General features: G+C 40.4%; 3 protein-coding genes across 3 annotated transcripts; all 3 read right to left on the minus strand.

The window, feature by feature from the left end:
* Positions 1-4130: 4130 nt before the first annotated feature.
* On the minus strand, positions 4131-5066 carry LOC108413779 (olfactory receptor 11H6-like). The gene has a single exon (XM_017686440.1). It carries the CDS (start codon positions 5061-5063, stop codon positions 4131-4133), a length of 933 nt encoding a protein of 310 aa, XP_017541929.1. The 5' UTR covers positions 5064-5066.
* A 6530-nt stretch (positions 5067-11596) lies between these two features.
* Positions 11597-12541, minus strand: LOC108413778 (olfactory receptor 142-like). Its single transcript, XM_017686439.1, has one exon. The coding sequence runs from the start codon at positions 12527-12529 to the stop codon at positions 11597-11599; it is 933 nt and encodes a 310-aa protein (XP_017541928.1). The 5' UTR covers positions 12530-12541.
* Positions 12542-16370: 3829 nt separating this feature from the next.
* LOC108413777 (putative gustatory receptor clone PTE03) lies at positions 16371-17306 on the minus strand. The gene has a single exon (XM_017686438.1). It carries the CDS (start codon positions 17304-17306, stop codon positions 16371-16373), a length of 936 nt encoding a protein of 311 aa, XP_017541927.1.
* Between the last annotated feature and the right edge of the window lie 1243 nt (positions 17307-18549).

Raw genomic sequence — 18549 nt, forward strand, 5'->3', positions numbered from 1 at the left:
AGCAACCTCATTGTCAAGTTTGCTGACGATACCACAGTGGTCGGACTCATCTCAGAAGGAGACGAGACAGCCTACAGGAAGGAGGTCCTGAAGCTAGCAGCTCGGTGTTCAGAGAATAACCTGGCTCTGAACACCAAGAAAACAAAAGAGATCATCGTTGACTTCAGGAAGCACAGCACTGACCCAGACCCCCTGTCCATCAACGGGGAGTGTGTGGAGAGGGTCCGCACCTTCCGGTTCCTTGGAGTCCAAATCTCAACCGACATCACCTGGACAGACAACATCACAGCTGTCATCAAGAAGGCTCAGCAGCGACTACACTTCCTGAGAGTCCTCAGGAAGCACAACCTGGATTCCAACCTGCTGCTGACCTTCTACCGCTCTTCCATCGAGAGCCTGCTGACGTACTGTATCACAGTGTGGTACGGCAGCTGCACCATGGCAGACAGGGAGAGGCTTCAGAGGGTAGTAAAGACAGCACAGAAGATTATTGGCTGCCCTCTCCCATCCCTGATGGACATCTACACCTCCCGCTGCGTCAGCAGAGCGAAACGCATCACAATGGACAGCTCGCACCCCGGATCTGTACTGTTTGACCTGTTGCCCTCAGGAAGGCAGTACAGATGCATCAGATCAAGGACAAACAGACTTAAGTACAGTTTTTTCCCAAAAGCAATAACACTTCTCAACTCACAGATGCACTGATAGTCTATCCCCAGACTTCCATTACCCACCTACATACCAGTCTATTCCCAGACTCCATTACCAGCTACTGTGCAATACTCTGCATACGGAAATGTGCAATCATACTGTACATGTGCAATTATACTGGAATATGTGCAATATTTAGCAATGTGCAATATTTAGTGACACACAATACAGCTGTAAATATCTCCATATTTATATCTTGTAAATACATCGTTTTTTATTTTGTTTCTATATTTATTTCATATACATATATACACATATATACAAAATGCATAGAACTGTGCACAACCCCTCCCCATTCTATTCTGTGTCATTTGTTTACATTTTGTGTTTGCACTGAGATGGAGTTGCTTTTAATCTCATTGTACTGTGTATAGTGACAATAAAGGCATTCTATTCTATTCTATTCGATGTGGGGTGCAGTTCTGGGCTTCTGTGTTCCAATATTATATCATTTATTCCACTGCAGTTGCAGGTTTTTGTTTTTATTTGTCCCTTTAAATTGTTTTCATTTTATTCAGTTCTGTTTCTTCATATATTTTCTAATGGTAAAAGAATAGTTCAGCAAATAAATAAAAATGAATGGACATAGTTTTCCTAACCAGATGCAGTTTATCAGCCAGGACATGTTTGGTATCCAGATTTTGCTCCTTTAGTTTTAAACTGGAGTTGAGAGGCAAATAAGTAAGTTGCTGGAAGTCAATTATCATGTACATTCTTTCTGGAATACTGTGATGGTGGCAGACAGAAACAGATGCTTGCAAACAAAGCTATAGTTAAGGTTTTTAATAACAAAAGGATGATCCAAAATCACAGTCAAAAATCCTGAGCAAAAGTCAAAAACCAGAGATCCACAACAAGACAAAAGGGCAAAAATCAATGTGAGGACAGAAAAACAGGTCATACACAGAAGTAAAAAAAGTCAATGAAAGAACGCTTGGTATGGTCATGATGAGACGATACTTCACAAAGAAGCTATGCTAAAGCCTGGGCTAATATATGAAACTAGCTAATACATGAAATGAGGAACAGGTGTGAATGACCATAAGTCCAGTGAGGCTGAGCACTGATAGGTTGATCGGTTGGAGTCCTGTGAGTCAGCAAGAGATTTTGGGAATTGTAGTCTGAGCAGTGTTGGTTGTGTTTCCAGCTGTGCCAGAGGGAGGCATGACAAATACATCCCTAAAGCATCATCAAATCATATCCAACTCATTAACAAAGACCTGTTAATGAGCTTAAGGTAAGTGGAAATTGTGTAAATTAGATTTTTTGCCAAATCATTTCTTGAAGTTAACACATCCCTATTGTGTAACCTGTTCATTTTCTGTTATTCTAATGTTCGTTTTTAAGGTTGTACTGCAAGCACTTTGGAAGAATGTGTAATTAAATGGCTCTTGTTGTTCATGCCCTGCTTCAAAATGCAGTCTTGAAAATGTTCTAGAAACATATACAACATTATATATATATATATATATATATATATATGCACTGCTCAAAAAATAAAGGGAACACTTAAACAACACAATATAACTCCAAGTAAATCAAACTTCTGTGAAATCAAACTGTCCATTTAGGAAGCAACACTGATTGACAATCAATTTCACAGCTGTTGTGCAAATGGAATAGACAACAGGTGGAAATTATTGGCAATTAGCAAGACACACTCAATAAAGGAGTGGTTCTGCAGGTGGGGACCACAGACCACTTCTCAGTACTTATGCTTTCTGGCTGATGTTTTGGTCACTTTTGAATGTTGGTGGTGCTTTCACACTCGTGGTAGCATGAGGCGGACTCTATAACCCACACAAGTGGCTCAGGTAGTGCAGCTCATCCAGGATGGCACATCAATGCGAGCTGTGGCAAGAAGGTTTGCTGTGTCTGTCAGCGTAGTGTCCAGAGGCTGCAGGCGCTACCAGGAGACAGGCCAGTACACCAGGAGACGTGGAGGAGGCCGTAGGAGGGCAACAACCCAGCAGCAGGACCGCTACCTCCGCCTTTGTGCAAGGAGGAACAGGAGGAGCACTGCCAGAGCCCTGCAAAATGACCTCCAGCAGGCCACAAATGTGCATGTGTTTGCACAAACGGTTAGAAACCAACTCCATGAGGATGGTATGAGGGCCCGACGTCCACAGATGGGGGTTGTGCTCACAGCTCAACAACGTGCAGGACGCTTGGCATTTGCCAGAGAACATCAGGATTGGCAAATTCGCCACTGGCGCCCTGTGCTCTTCACAGATGAAAGCAGGTTCACACTGAGCACATGTGACAGACGTGACAGAGTCTGGAGACGCCGTGGAGAGCGATCTGCTGCCTGCAATATCCTTCAGCATGACCGGTTTGGCAGTGGGTCAGTAATGGTGTGGGGTGGCATTTCTTAGGAGGGCCGCACAGCCCTCCATGTGCTCGCCAGAGGTAGCCTGACTGCCATTAGGTACCGAGATGAGATCCTCAGACCCCTTGTGAGACCATATACTGGTGCGGTTGGCCCTGGGTTCCTCCTAATGCAGGACAATGCTAGACCTCATGTGGCTAGAGTGTGTCAGCAGTTCCTGCAAGATGAAGGTATTGAAGCTATGGATCGGCCCGCCCGTTCCCCAGACCTGAATCCTATTGAGCACATCTGGGACATCATGTCTCGCTCCATCCACCAACGCCACGTTGCACCACAGACTGTCCAGGAGTTGGTGGATGCTTTAGTCCAGGTCTGGGAGGAGATCCCTCAGGAGACTATCCGCCACCTCATCAGGAGCATGCCCAGGCATTGTAGGGAGGTCATACAGGCACATGGAGGCCACACACAATACTGAGCCTCATTTTGACTTGTTTTAAGGACATTACATCAAAGTTGGATCAGCCTGTAGTGTGTTTTTCCACTTTAATTTTGTGTGTGACTCCAAATCCAGGCCTCCACTGGTTAATAAATTTGATTTCCATTGATGATTTTTGTGTGATTTTGTTGTCAGCACATTCAACTTTGTACAGAACAAAGTATTCAATGAGAATATTTCATTCATTCAGATCTAGGATGTGTTATTTGAGTGTCCCCTTTATTTTTTTGAGCAGTCTATATACATCAGTCTGAAGAACCATTTCACCATGCAAAGAACAATTTATGCAAGAATTGGTTCTATTGAGAACATATGTGTGGGTATATATTACTAAACAAGAACAGGTCAAGGTAGTGTAATATAAATCAATACTCAAGCAAAAGACATGTTAGTTCTGTGAAATTATGGCTCATGTAAATGTTATAGTGCCTTCGCGCAAAGCTGCTTGAGTTGTAACAGGCCAAAGTAAACTTGAGTAACATGTAGAACTACAGCAGCATTTCTTTGTACATCCAGCATAGGAACTGCAGTGCACTGTTCTTTTTGTGGAGCAGTCTGGGTTACTTCAAACTGCTTTGCACAACATTGTTCAGTTTAGACAACACCTATGATGTTGCTGAAGAACAGTTTCATGACTTGTTTCCGTATTTTGGTCAGTGTTAAACCATAAATAAGAGGATTTAAAATGGGAGCAATCATGAGGAAGTCCAGGGCCAAGAAATTTCGTAAACCTTGAGGGACAGAATTTGAACCATAGCGACTGTAAAGCACATCAAACATCAAAGCACTTGTAACATTCAACAGTGTAAGTATGTGTGGTGTACAAGTCTGCATGAATTTATATCTGCCCTCTTTAGACTTTCTACATGTTTCAATCAACTGTATATATGAGCCAACAATCAATACTGCATGTCCAAAATATACAAATATAATTATGTATCCAATCACATTATTCATTGTTGTGGAGCTGCAGGCCAGTTTAACAACTGCCCAGTTTTCACAATATATCTTTTCAATGTTTGAGCCACACAGTGCTAATCTTGATGTTAATAAGACCAAAACAGCCATGCAAAGAAAAGGTGCAAGCCAAGAAAAAATGATACATTTTAAAATTTTATGATTTGTCATTTCTGAATGGTACTCTAGTGGTCTACATATCGCCACATACCTGTCATATGCCATTACTGTTAAGGTTGAATAGTCACATAAAGCAGATGAATAAATGATAAATATCTGAATCAAACAGCCTGCATATGAAATCACATGTAACTGGGACAGCAAGTCATACATGAATTTAGGGTAGAAACCAGCCGTGCCATAAAGTGCATTTATACACAAATTACATAAAAATATGTACATAGGCTCATGAAGGCATTTATCTGAGGCAATGGACAAAATGACAATGATGTTACAGAATAAGACAAAGTTATAGCACAGTGCTGTCAAAGAAAAAAGCACATATCTGTTTTCAGCTATTCCATCTAGTCCAGAGAGTGTGAACACTAAAATGCTGGAAACGTTTTCCATGATCGATCGATTCTGTAATGGAAAGAATTATATAACAGGATTAGGTATAATTAGTTTCAAGATGTCAAACACCTGTAATTTTGCAACTAAACTGCAGCTGCAAGTAAAATATAAAGTTTTCTTATAATGGCTTTCTAAACCAGGCATTTTGATTTAGAAAGTAAGCAAGTATGAAATATTTGTCATCATTTTTCAATTAATAACCATGAGATTCAGTAGAAAATTTTCATTAAAAAAAATCCATCACCAATTTCCCAAAATAAATTCACAGCTTCTTCATCATGACTTTAAAAAAGAAGTGAAAAAAATATTAAAATAATAAATACTAAAATAGCTTAGGTCATATTGCCTTTCTGTAATGCAGAGCACTGAATTTGGTTATTAAAATGACAGATGATCTTCCACAATCAACAAAATTATACTATATATTTGATATATTATTTTAGTATTCATAGGAATTTTCTATTAGACTATGTTCCCCTTGAAGAGCAAGTAAATAAAAAATTCAGGTGTACCATCTTGTGCCTTCTCATGTGTGCCCGATAGTGAAGAGATGTTTGGAGAGTCTTTTTATACGGTTATTCTCCAGTCAGCCTGCTCTGGGATAGGTAATGATGAAATGATGGGTGGGGGATTTGTTTAACCCTTTAAGGCTAATGTAAAAAAAACAAACAAAAAAAAACATGGTAACGTCTCCTGTGTAATCTGCTGTGAGCCTGCACATTCATTAAAAAAATCACAGTGTTTCCAACAATGAATGAAGCTATATTTTGTTTTATGATAGTGATAAACATGCAGAAAGAGCCAACGTGTATACCTAAATGATGTGGTGGCTGTAGCGTTAAAGGGGTACACACCAAGTATAACAATATTTTCCACTGGTGACAGACAAAGCATGTATAGGGAAGAAAAGGAGGATGGGAAGGAAGAGATGAATTGACGATTGGAGGGCAGACCAGGAAAAAGGTATTGGGAAGGGGAGCCCACTGCAGCCAAGATGCAGGGACAGTCAGAGGGAAGGCTTCACATTCTGATGGGAGTATGTAACCTCAGCAGGGGTTCAGGAGGTATGCCCCCCATCATCCAGATGCAGGGACAGTAGAGCAGAGAGCCAAAGGCCCTTGACCATCTGGTGAGTCTGGTTATTATCAAATTGCCCAGTGCTTTTGGCTTCTAGTAGCAGACCCAACAGGCCTTTTTGGATGGTTGTTGTCCATAAAGGAGGGCCTGGATCACTTTACTGTCTGGTATGGATCATTCAGTGTGCCGATGTGCTTCTGCCAGGTTTCAGCCTCAATGTAGCATGCTATGTGCTCTGACAAGGAAAAAAGCACAATGCAGGCATGATGGTTTCAGCAGCAAGTATTTTTTTTAAACAAACACAACTTAAACCAACATAAACCAAAAATTGATTTCTTTCCAGTGGCCTCTTAATTACTTTTCAGCCCTTCCTTCCAACTGAGCTTTTTAGCTGTACTCACTTAATTTGCTGCTACTGCTATAAGACCTGGTTTTACTGTTGGGAGGGAATCAAGGAAGGTTGGGGAGTGACACCTGGAATGACTGCATGGCTTTCAAAACTAGTTGTGGGGACTTCATTGAATAAGCTCCAGACCATCACAAATCAGGTCAGCCAATCTATCCAGGGAATCAGCCAGCCAGGAGCTTGTGTAAGAAGCAGCAATATTTGCTCTATACGCTATCCTAGATGTAAGGTCATAGGAAGGGTCTGCTGAGTGACAACAATGAAAGAACAAGAGTGAGCATCAGTGGCCAAAAGAAGAAAGGAGTGCATGAGAGTTTAGGTGTAGCTTCAAACACATATCAATGAAGTTCCCGACTGCTCCAGAGTCAGTGAAAGTGCTGACTTTTCACTTTTGTTGATAGTAATGGCTGGTCTTTTACTGAAAACTTGGGGTGATCTGAAAGTGACATGAGGGGCCAAGACAGAGATGCCTGCACTATTGCATATGGGTGTCCTGTTCATGATAATTAAGGCCACCTAGGCGTGCAGCTCCGAAGCGTGCCAAACAAAAACTAAATCAAACAAGAGACCAAAAACAGGTAGAACTAAACCAGGACAGGAGCCAGGACAGGACACAGGACAGGCACAGACAGAAGCAGGAACAGACATGGGCACAGAAGCCGAAGCAGGAACATGAGCAGGAACAGACACAGAAGCAAGAACGGGAACAGGAGCAGGAATGGGAGCGGAAGCCAAAGGCACAGACACGAAAACAGGAGTGGAAGCCAAAACGGGAACAGAAGAAGGCACAGGAATGGAAACAGGCACAGAACATGGGACAACAGGAGCTGAAGGCACAGACGCAGAAGAGGAAGTAAGAGCAGAAATGGGAACGACACAATACCAGACACTGGAATAGATGAAACATGAACAGAACGAGAATGAAACACGGACAGAGGGCAAGGAGGCACAAAACAAAATGACACCAAACAAGAGATGACTGGAGGCACAACAGGATGAGGGAAACAAGAACACAAAACAGACCACGCAAACGAGTGGGGAATAGGAACCAAAACTGTCACAGGCACAGAAACAGACACAAAGACAGACACTGGGACAAACAAAAAGGAGAGACAAAAATGGAAACCACAACAGGAACGGGAATGGGAACAGACAGAACAGAAGGGAACAAGACAACACCAGGAACAGAGGAAGGTAAAAACAAAGGGACCAAAAAAACAGGGGACAAAGAAGCAGAAATAGGAGGCCCACGGGGAACAGCAGACACAGGACAGGGCGGGGTGGGATGGGCAGGAACAATGGAACTGCGATGTCCACAGAGGCAGGCAAGCCTGCAGCGGACAGGTGGAAACAATCGGGGCGGAGTCACGAAACAAGGGGCTAGACTAGACAGAAAAACAAATGCACGTGGACGATCAAAAAGTAAACAGAAAAAGCATATGGAGTAGTGGGAGGAGCCACAAGTAAAAGTAATTTCCCCACTAGAGCTTGAGAATTTCTCATAATTATTTACTTTCTTAAAGCTTTATTAATAAATACAACCATTTCCATAATGCAATGTGCCAGGAAGCTTAGTCAGTCACAGGTATTACCTGAGTTAACTAAAGGGGCATGTTTAACTGTGAGCATAGAGAGTGATAAATAGACTCTGCAAAAGAGCAACGAAAGCTTCTTTTGCAGTCCTGTATAAATTAGAAATATTCATTATGAATAATTATAATTCATTTGAATTCATAATTTATTAAAATGATAAATTATGAAAATGAAGCAAACAGTTAGCAAAAGTTTAAAAAAAGCACAAGCAATGAGTGTCACCTGTTTTGGTGCTGATGTTGAAAAGACTGTATTTAAGGATGTTATTGTAGGTTTGCCTTCAGTCACACTGGTTGCAACTACTTCAGAGGCCCCTCCTGATGCTGCCACTGCTGACCCAGCACCAATCCGCCTGTCAATCTTCCGCTCTCTTATACCATCACTCGTGAACAAGACCCCAAGATACTTAAACTCCTCCACTTGAGGCAAGAGCTTATCCTCGACCCAGAGAGGGCTCTCCACCCTTTTCTGCCTGAGAACCATGGTCTTGGATTTAGAGGTATTGATTCTCATCCCGGTCGCTTCACACTCGGCTGAAAACCGATCCAGCGAAAGCTGAAGTTCATGGCCTGATGTCCCCAATAGGACCACATCATCTGCAAACAGCAGTGATGTGACCTTGAGGTCACCAAACCCTCCGTCCCCTGACAGCGCCCAGAAATTCTATCCATAAAAATTATGAATAGAATCAGTGAAAAAGGGCAGCCCTGACGGAGTCCAACCCTCACTGGGAATGAGTCTGACTTACTGCCGGCCATGCGAACCATGCTCCTGCTTTGTTTGTACAGGGCCTGAATGGCTCATAGCAAAGAGCCATGTACCCTGTACTACCGAAGCACCTCCCACAGAATACCCCGGGGAGCACAGTCGAATGCCTTCTCCAGATCCACAAAGCACATGTGGACTGATTGGGCAAACTCCCATGAGCCCTCTGATCCTGGAGAGGGTGAAGAGTTGGTCCAATGTTCCACGACCAGTGCGGAACCTGCACTGCTCCTCCTGAATCCGAGGTTCGACTATAAGCCGGACTCTCTTCTCCAGTACCCCTGCATAAACCTTACCAGGGAGGCTGAGGAGTGTGATTCCCTTGTAGTTGGAACACACCCTCTGGTCCCCTTTTTTAAAAAGAGGCACCACAACCCCAGTCTGCCAATCCAGTGGCACCGCCCCCGATGTCCACGCAATGTTGAAAAGGCGTGTCAGCCAAGACAGCCCCACAACATCCAGAGGCTTGAGGAACTCGGGACAGATCTCATCCACCCCTGGAGCCTTGTCACCAAGGAGCTTTTTAACTACCTTAATGACTTCGGCCTCAGTAATGGACGAGCCTATTCCCGTGTCTCCAGACTCTGCCTCCTCACTGGAGAATGTGTCGGTGGGATTGAGAAGGTCCTCAAAGTATTCCTTCCACCGCCCAATGTCGTCTTCAGTCGAGGTCAGCAGCACACCATCCCCACTATATACAGCGGTAGCGGCACACTGCTTTCCCCTTCTGAGTCGCCTGACGGTTTGCCAGAATCTTTTTGGAGCTGACTTAAAGTCACTTTCCAAGTCCTCACCAAACTCCTCCCACACCCGTGTTTTTGCCTTGGCAACGACTGAAGCTGCAGATCGCTTGGCCTGTCGATACCTGTCAGCTGCCTCTGGTGTCCCACAGGCCAACCATGCCCAATAGGACTCCTTCTTCAGCTTGACGGCGTCAGCTGCTTCAACAATGGAGGAGCGGAACATGGCCCATTCTGAGTCAATGTCCCCCACCTCCCCCAATATCTGGTCAAAGTCCTGACGGAGGTGTGAGTTGAAGATCAATCTGAAGATCTTCTGTCAGACGTTCCCAGCAAATCCTCACTATATGTTTGGGTTTTCCTGATCTGACCGGCATCTTCCCCCACCACCTGATCCAACTCACCACCAGGTGGTGATCAGTTGGCAGCTCAGCTCCTCTCTTTACCCGAGTGTCCAAAAGACATGGCCGCAAGTCCGATGACACAACTACAAGGTCAATCATTGAACTGCGGCCTAGAGTGTCCCGGTGCCATGTGCACTTATGGACATCCTTGTGTTCAAACATGGTGTTCATGATGGACAAACTGTGGTTTGCACAGAAGTCCAAAAACTGAACACCATTCGGGTTCAGATCAGAGAGGCCATTCCTCCCAATCACACCCCTCCAGGTCACACTGTCATTGCCCACGTGAGCGTTGAAGTCCCCCAGTAGGACAATAGAGTCTCCAGGAGGAGCACTTTCAAGCATCCTTCCCAAGGACTCTAAGAAGGCTGGGTACTCTGAACTGCTGTTCGGTGCATAAGCACAGACAGCAGTCAGGACCCGTTCCCTAACCCGAAGGCGTAAAGCCCACACCTGCCCGCCGCGTCTCACCATGGGCAACACCAGAAAAGAATAAAGTCCAGCCCCTCTCAAGGAAATCGGACCCAGAGCCCAAGCTGTGTGTTGAGGTGAGCCCGACTATATCTAGCCGGTATCTCTCAACCTCACGCACCAACTCAGGCTCCTTCCCCACCAGTGAGGTAGTATTCCAAGTTCCAATAGCCAGTTTCAGCAACCGAGGATCAGAACACCAAGGCCCACGCCTTCGGACACTGACCGATCCACAAAGCACCGAACCCCTACTACTGCCCTTCCCATTGGTGGTGGGTCGATGGGAGGGGGGACTCATGTAACCCCTTTGGGCTGGGCCTGGCCGGGCACCATGAGTAAATGTCCGGCCACCAGACGCTTGCTGGCGAGTTCCTCCCCCAGGCCTGGCTCCAGGGTGGGGCCCCAGTAACCCTGTTCTGGGCAGGGTACTCAAGTCCTGTTTTTTAATTATTTTCATAGGGGGAATTTTGGATCACACTTTGTCTGACCTGTCACCTCGGACCAGTTTGCCATGGGAGACCCTACCAGGAGCTTTTGCTCCAGACAACATAGCTCCTAGGATCATTCAAGCATGCAAACCCCTCCACCACGATAAGGCGGTGATCCATGGAGAGGAAGATGAAAAACCCTGCTATGTAAATCTACTATTATGTTTAATTCTTCTTTCTTTTTACACCTTTTTGTTATAAAATATTTTTTTCAGTTCATGTTGTTGGGAGATAAAAAGAATCATGTCAAATCATTTAATTAGCCAGGTAACTGTTTATGCAGACATGTGTGTGACAGAGCTTAGTGCCAAAGAAGGAAATCAGTTTATCAAATATAATGTTGCATTGCATGGATATAATCAACAGCAGCACACATTGCAATCCTAGATTAAACCTACTTGAATACTCATAAGTAATGTTCATTCTTTTCTAACATCATGTCTTGAAATTCTTTCCTTATGCCTTGGATATATTCTTATCTGGATATCCCACATTTCTATTATTGAAGTCAATTCAAATGTAGTAATTATAGTTTTTAATGTCTAAACAGGGTGCATACAAACTCTTTTTAACAAAAAAGTTCAGTTTAGACAACACCTATGATGTTGCTGAAGAACAGTTTCATGACTTGCTTCCGTATTTTGGTCAGTGTTAAACCATAAATAAGAGGATTTAAAATGGGAGGTATCAGGAGGAAGTCCAGGGCCAAGAAATTCCGCAAACCTTGAGGGACAGAATTTGAACCATAGCGACTGTAAAGCACATCAAACATCAAAGCACTTGTAACATTAAACAATGCAAGAAGGTGTGGTGTACAAGTCTGCATGAATTTATATCTGCCCTCTTTAGACTTTCTACATGTTTCAATCAACTGTATATATGAGCCAACAATCAATACTGCATGTCCAAAATAACCAATTATAATTATGTATCCAATCACATTATTCATTGTTGTAGAATAACAAGCCAGCTTAACAACTGCCCAGTTTTCACAATATATCTTTTCAATATTTGAGCCACACAAGATTAATGTTGATGTTAACAAGACTGAAAGACTCATTAGAAAAAAAGGTACAAGCCAAGAAAAAATGATAAATTTTACAATTTTATGATTTGTCATTTCTGAATGGTACTCTAGTGGTTTACATATCGCCACATACCTGTCATATGCCATTACTGTTAAGGTTGAATAGTCACACATTACAGATGAATAAATGATAAATATCTGAATCAAACAGCCTGCATATGAAATCACATGTAACTGGGACAGCAAGTCATACATGAATTTAGGGTAGAAACCAGCCGTGCCATAAAGTGCATTTATACACAAATTACATAAAAATATGTACATAGGCTCATGAAGGCATTTATCTGAGGCAATGGACAAAATGACAATGATGTTACAGAATAAGACAAAGTTATAGCACAGTGCTGTCAAAGAAAAAAGCACATATCTGTTTTCAGCTATTCCATCTAGTCCAGAGAGTGTGAACACTAAAATGCTGGAAACATTCTTCATAGTGAACAGAATCTGTAATGGAAAGAATTAACTAGAGTTAATAAAAGACTTTTCAGAGTCATTAAAGATACGTCACACTCATATCCGTGTTTTAAGTAAATCTGGACAGAATATCTATCTATCTATCTATCTATCTATCTATCTATCTATCTATCTATCTATCTATCTATAGAGTCACAGGACACTGTTTTATTTTATTTTTAATTTTATTTTATCATCGACTTATTATATTATCTCTGGGGTCATCTCAAGCAAATTGTGTATGCTGAGAAAATCTGCAACAAACACCCCCTTCAGCACCGCATCATGGAGGCTTGTGACAGCATAAGAAATAAAATAAACTAAAATAAAATGGTGTCCTGTGACTTTTGACTCACCCTGTATATATACAATATCACTATGCAATAGTATTAACAATTTGGTAATGTCTTAATTTATGAGCTAACAACTTATTCATTTAATAATAATAATAATAATGATAGTAATAATGTAATTCATTAAAAAATAATTTAGATTATAATAATTTACTTATCAATTGAAAGTGAAACTGCATCACATTTTTTTAAAAAAAGGTCACCTTGCTCTTCAATGCTTCAGAGTCCTGAATAAAGCTATCAAGAGATGACACTGTAATCAGATGCAGCAGTGTTTCATTTGATAGTCAACAAAAACATAAAAGAGATTTGATGTAACGTTTTTCATATTATACTTACAAAGTATATATTTCTCTTGAAAGTAAATAAAAATTCCTGGTGCCTTTGCATGTGTGTCCTCTAATGAATAGATGAAGCCTGAAGTGTCTTTTTATACAGTTCTTTTCCACAGCTGACCACCTGGGGGCAGTCTATGAAGCGGTTCACAGCAACTGAATAAAAATATCTATGTATTGTAAAACTGTAGTTGATTTGTTTGCACTAACTACATCAGTAACCCCTTTGACAGTTCAATGTTATTTTACAATTTCATATGGTGGATACAGCATATAGTAACATCAGTGGCTAATTAGGGCTCTGTTACCATACCTGTCAGGCTAACTAGAAATGTTAGATAAATGTAGCTACTACAGCTAATATTAGAAATGTAGATGTATTTTTTTAAATTTTAAATTAATTACTATTAAAATGACTGTAGTTAAAAACCAGAGTCATTTTAATATTCACCAGGCCAAACCACCAAATGTCACCAAATTGAATGTCACTTCAGTAAATTACTCCATAGCAATTATTCTGAAGTAAATTGATCTGACTTTGTGCTATTATGATTCCTTTCTATGTCATTCATCACAAAATTCTATATTATAATTTTACATATAATAAAAATGTTTTATTGCTTTAAAGAGCCTGTATTGAACTTTCTAAATTAAGATTCAAGATTCAAGAGTTTTATTGTCATGTGCACAGCAGAACAGGCAGTTACACTGTACAATGAAATTCTTACTTTGCTGTTCCTCCTTTCACCAAATATAATCTTAAGAGAATAATAAAAAAGAAAATATAAGAATAACTCTAAAAACAGTAGTAAAAAGTAAAAGTAAAAATGTACAGTATGGAAGTTGAAATAAAATTAAAGTTACACGTGCGTATGTGCAAATGTGCAAATATGCAGAGCAGCTGTTCATAAAGTGCATCAAGTAACAGATGTAAACAGTAAACAATAGTGTTCTGTGCAAGTAACAGATGTAAACAGTAGTGTTCTAACAGTAGCAGTACAGTGTAGGTAAGGTGCAGTTATTGAGTGCAAGGTTAAACCAGTTCAGAATGGGAGGGGGGAGGTAGTGAGTGAGGTGTTCACAAGTCTGATGGCATGTGAATAGAAACTGTTGGTCAGTCTTGTAGTCCTGGACTTTACACTCCTGTAGCATCTACCTGAAGGTAGGAGTGTGAAAGGTCTGTGCTGGGGGTGTGCACTGTCCCTGATAATGTTGTGGGCCCTCCTGATGATCCTGGTATGATAAGTGTTCTGTAGTGAGGGGAAGGCTGCTCCTGAGATGGACTGTGCAGTTTTGATCACACGCTGGAGAGCCTTCCTGTCCTGAGCAGTGCAGTTTCCATACCAGACCCTCTCCACCTCAGTCTCAGCAATGGATCAACAATCATTTCCTTGGTCTTGTCTGCATTCAAGGAAAGATTGTTGTTATGACACCAGGCCACCAGCTCAGCCACCTCCTTCCTGTATGCTGTCTCGTCCCCACCAGTGATCAGTCCTACAACTGTAGTATCATCAGCAAAGTTGATGATGCTGGTGTTGTTCTGGGAGGCCACGTAGTCATACATGAAGAGTGTGTACAGAAGGGGGCTCAGCACACAGCCCTGGGGGACCCCTGTGCTCACTGTTCTTGTGCTGGATGTGCGGCTGCCGACTCTGAGAGACTAGGGTATCTGTTAGAAAGTTCAGCACACAGTTACAGAGGGCAGATGTCAGTCTGAGGGTGAGGAGCTTTTCTGAGAGTTTGTGTGGGATGACCGTGTTAAATGCTGAGCTGTAGTCGATGAAGAGCATTCTGACATACATGTCCTTGCCCTCTATGTGTGTGAGGGCTGTGTGAAGGGCTGTGTTCATTGCGTCGTCTGTGGACCTGTCCGGTCTATAGTGTTCGGAAAGGTCTCCTGGATGTGAGTCATGACTGTTCTCTCGAAGCACTTCATCACGATTGGGGTGAGTGCAACAGGGCAATATTCATTTAGGCAGGTCACAATGTTTTTCTTTGGGAGGGGTACGATGGTGGTGGATAGTATTAAAATACTACTTAAAAAAAAAATTCAAAATGTATTCTTGGCATAGAAAGTGAGACAAAGATAGGAAGGTTTATATATCAGTGATTTGCAATAATGTTTATCTATTATTGAAGCATCTTCCAAACCAGGAAAAAAGTAAATTTAGCTAAGGTGAAATTACTTTGTGTGGGAAGGTTTCAGACAGTAAAGTTTTTTTAAAAACATTATTTTATTTTAATCAATTATGCTTTTGAAGCCCTTGAAAATGTGTCTTCACAACATTACAACATGCTCCATGCATATTTACAGACAAATTACTTTATTGCACATTTATTAAAGCAATATTTTATCACTTTGAATCAAACATCAGTTATTCATACTATTGTTCCAACATTCAAAATCCAAGTGCATTACACATTCATTTATATACAGTGATTATATAGTTATTTAAAATGTTGACTAGGCAAGAATACATGTTAAGTCTTCAACAGTACATAATAAAACATTAAAGAGTCTAAATATGACTGAAGTTGAAAAAGAAGATTTTTCATAGATAAATACAGAAGTAAATTCCAACGCAGGACTGTATTTTCATTTGTGACTTCCAGAAAGATGCATTAGAGCATTAGAAAAGAGCAAAAGCAGGATCAGTCTCAAAATGAAATAAAAATATTGGCAATACCCAGAAGAAAAAGTACATGTAGCACAAGAACAGTGAGTCAATTAAATCATAAATAAAACATTCATAAGTCAATAACATGTTGCCGTGTGATACATACCAGATAAAATGTGTTGAAAGCATTGAAAGAGAGAAAAAAGCACAAAAATATTTAATGTGACGTATAATGAGGAAAGATGTTTGTTAACCTGTGTATTGTAAGATAACGTTTTACAATCAGGGTGAAAAGCATAGCATATTTGGTTCTCTATAAAGCCCAATTTTACACAAGCTTAAAATAACCTAATTTGAAATCATTGATTTACAATTTTCTAACATTTCCTCAAATGCATATTCAAGGCTGAATTCCCCAAAAGCATCTGAGAACAAAGATCATTCTTAAATGGTAAAGCAAGCATCACCCTGTACACTCTCTATTCCAGTTAGGATGATCTCAACACTAAGGTGCTTAGTGTGCAAATTGGGGATCAACAGATTGCTTAGATATTTTAAGATGTGTAATTTTTCTGCGGATGTCAGGAAAGTTTAAGCCATAAACGAGGGGGTTTAAGAGAGGCGGTATAATCAGAAACTCTAGAGAGAGAATAACAGCTACTGCTGGATGTAAATTGTCAAAACGGGTAAAGGTCATTTCACAGAAAATAGTGATTGAGTAATTAGTAAAAGTCACCAAATGAGGAAGACAAGTATGATAAGCTTTCTTTCTAACCTCTTTTGAACTTCTCTGACAAATGAAAAGAATCTTAACATAGGAATATATAATAAAAGTCAAGGGAATCAAAACTGTTGTTACAAGCACAACAAAGCCGTAGATGTTGTCAATCATAGCATTCTCACAGGAGAGCTTTGCAATAATCCAGTTGTTACAGTACAATTTTTTTATTTCATTACCACACAGTCTTAATCTAGCAGTCAAAATGATGCCTATACCAATAGAAAACATTGGATAAATCCAGGACATAACTATTAAAATGATAAGTACCCTGGGGGTAATAATGCTGTGGTATCGTAAAGGTTTACTTATAGCAACAAATCTGTCATATGCCATTAATGTTAAGATTGTAAATTCATATGATGCATAAGTGTAAATAACAAGCGTCTGTACATGGCATGCAGGACGGGAGATTGTGTGTGAATATACCAGTAAATCAGTTAGTAATCTTGGAAAGAAGCCAGCTGTGCCATAAAGAGAATTGAGTGATAAACAAGAAATCAAAATGTACATAGGCTCGTGCAAAGTGGGTTCCAGATATATTACAAGAACGATGGTGACATTGAGGAATAATATAGTGCAGTAGAGCATCAATCCAAAAATGAAGTACAAATATCGGAAATAGCCCAGATTTTCAAACATGGAGAAATAGAGGATGGTTTCATTTTCCATTGTGCTTTAGATGACAAACACTGAAATCATTGCCCTGAACTAAAAAGAAGAAATTACATCATTATGTCAGTAACAATACTTTCATAATTATTACAAATAAAATGCCTAAAATAACATTTTAGACATATAATCTCTGCAAAAGTTATGATGTGTAGAATATTAACATACCCACTGCAGATCAAATGAACAGCAGGAATAGTAGTCTTGCAGGAGGAAAAGTGTACATGAACTTTTGGCCGAGTTTATATAGTATAAGGTGACAGACAGAGGTCACCAAGGACGCTAAGTAATTTCCTGTTTGCTTATTGTTTTTAGCCAACAGGCAGGCATTGATAATTAGCTGTTGACTTCTAAAAAAAGCCTATGCAATTTGTTATATATATAGTTACCACCTTCAATTACATGAGTTTGTGGGCCTATACTTCAGTGATTTACTCTCATTATTATATAATGAATAGAATATTTACATTTTTTACAATATTGCTGAAAAATTCACAGTATAAACATGCAAACATGGTGAGTTTATGATGCCATTGCACAGCCTTTTTGCAGAAAGTTCTATCAGTAAGCTCTACAACCATCAAAGTAAGTAAATTATGGTTCCATCCATTCAGATCTGTTCCTCCTTTTATTGAGGCTTAGCATTCCTTATTACATATAACAGAAATGATAGCAATGGCAGAAATGCCATTGTAATGCCAAATGGAAAATAACTTTACATTTTCAGAGATATAAATTTAAACAGTTGGATTGGGTAAAATATTTATTATAACAACTTTTAGATCTCTGGATTGCATCTTCTGTACATTTTCCTCTGTTTTTTTTTTTTTTGCAAACCTATGCAAATAGGGAAGAATGATAGAATGGCTATAGAATGGACAGGTTAAAGTGCTTTACAATGAGAAAAAAAAGCAGAAACACACCAGACAGGGAAGGTAAAAATGAAAACAAATGAGATTACTGTGCATTTTAAATAAAAGACAAATTCAACTGTTCCTTAAGTCTGTGTAAAATTGATTGCCTCAAGGGTAATGAGCTCCACAGTTTAGAAGCATAATAACAGAGAAAGGCCTCACTACTCCTTCTGTAACTTACTGTAAACACTGTATATTGTAATTCATTTGCAGAAGGTCTGGGGCCTTTTAGAAAAAATTAAAAAATTTGTACAAAATATTCTAAAGGACACAGGTAACTAGTGCAATTCTTTCAAAATGAGCACGATCTATATTCTTTCTACCTCGAA

This window comes from Pygocentrus nattereri, chromosome 17 (genome assembly GCF_015220715.1).
Source record: "Pygocentrus nattereri isolate fPygNat1 chromosome 17, fPygNat1.pri, whole genome shotgun sequence".
NCBI classification, from domain to species: Eukaryota; Metazoa; Chordata; class Actinopteri; order Characiformes; family Serrasalmidae; genus Pygocentrus; species Pygocentrus nattereri.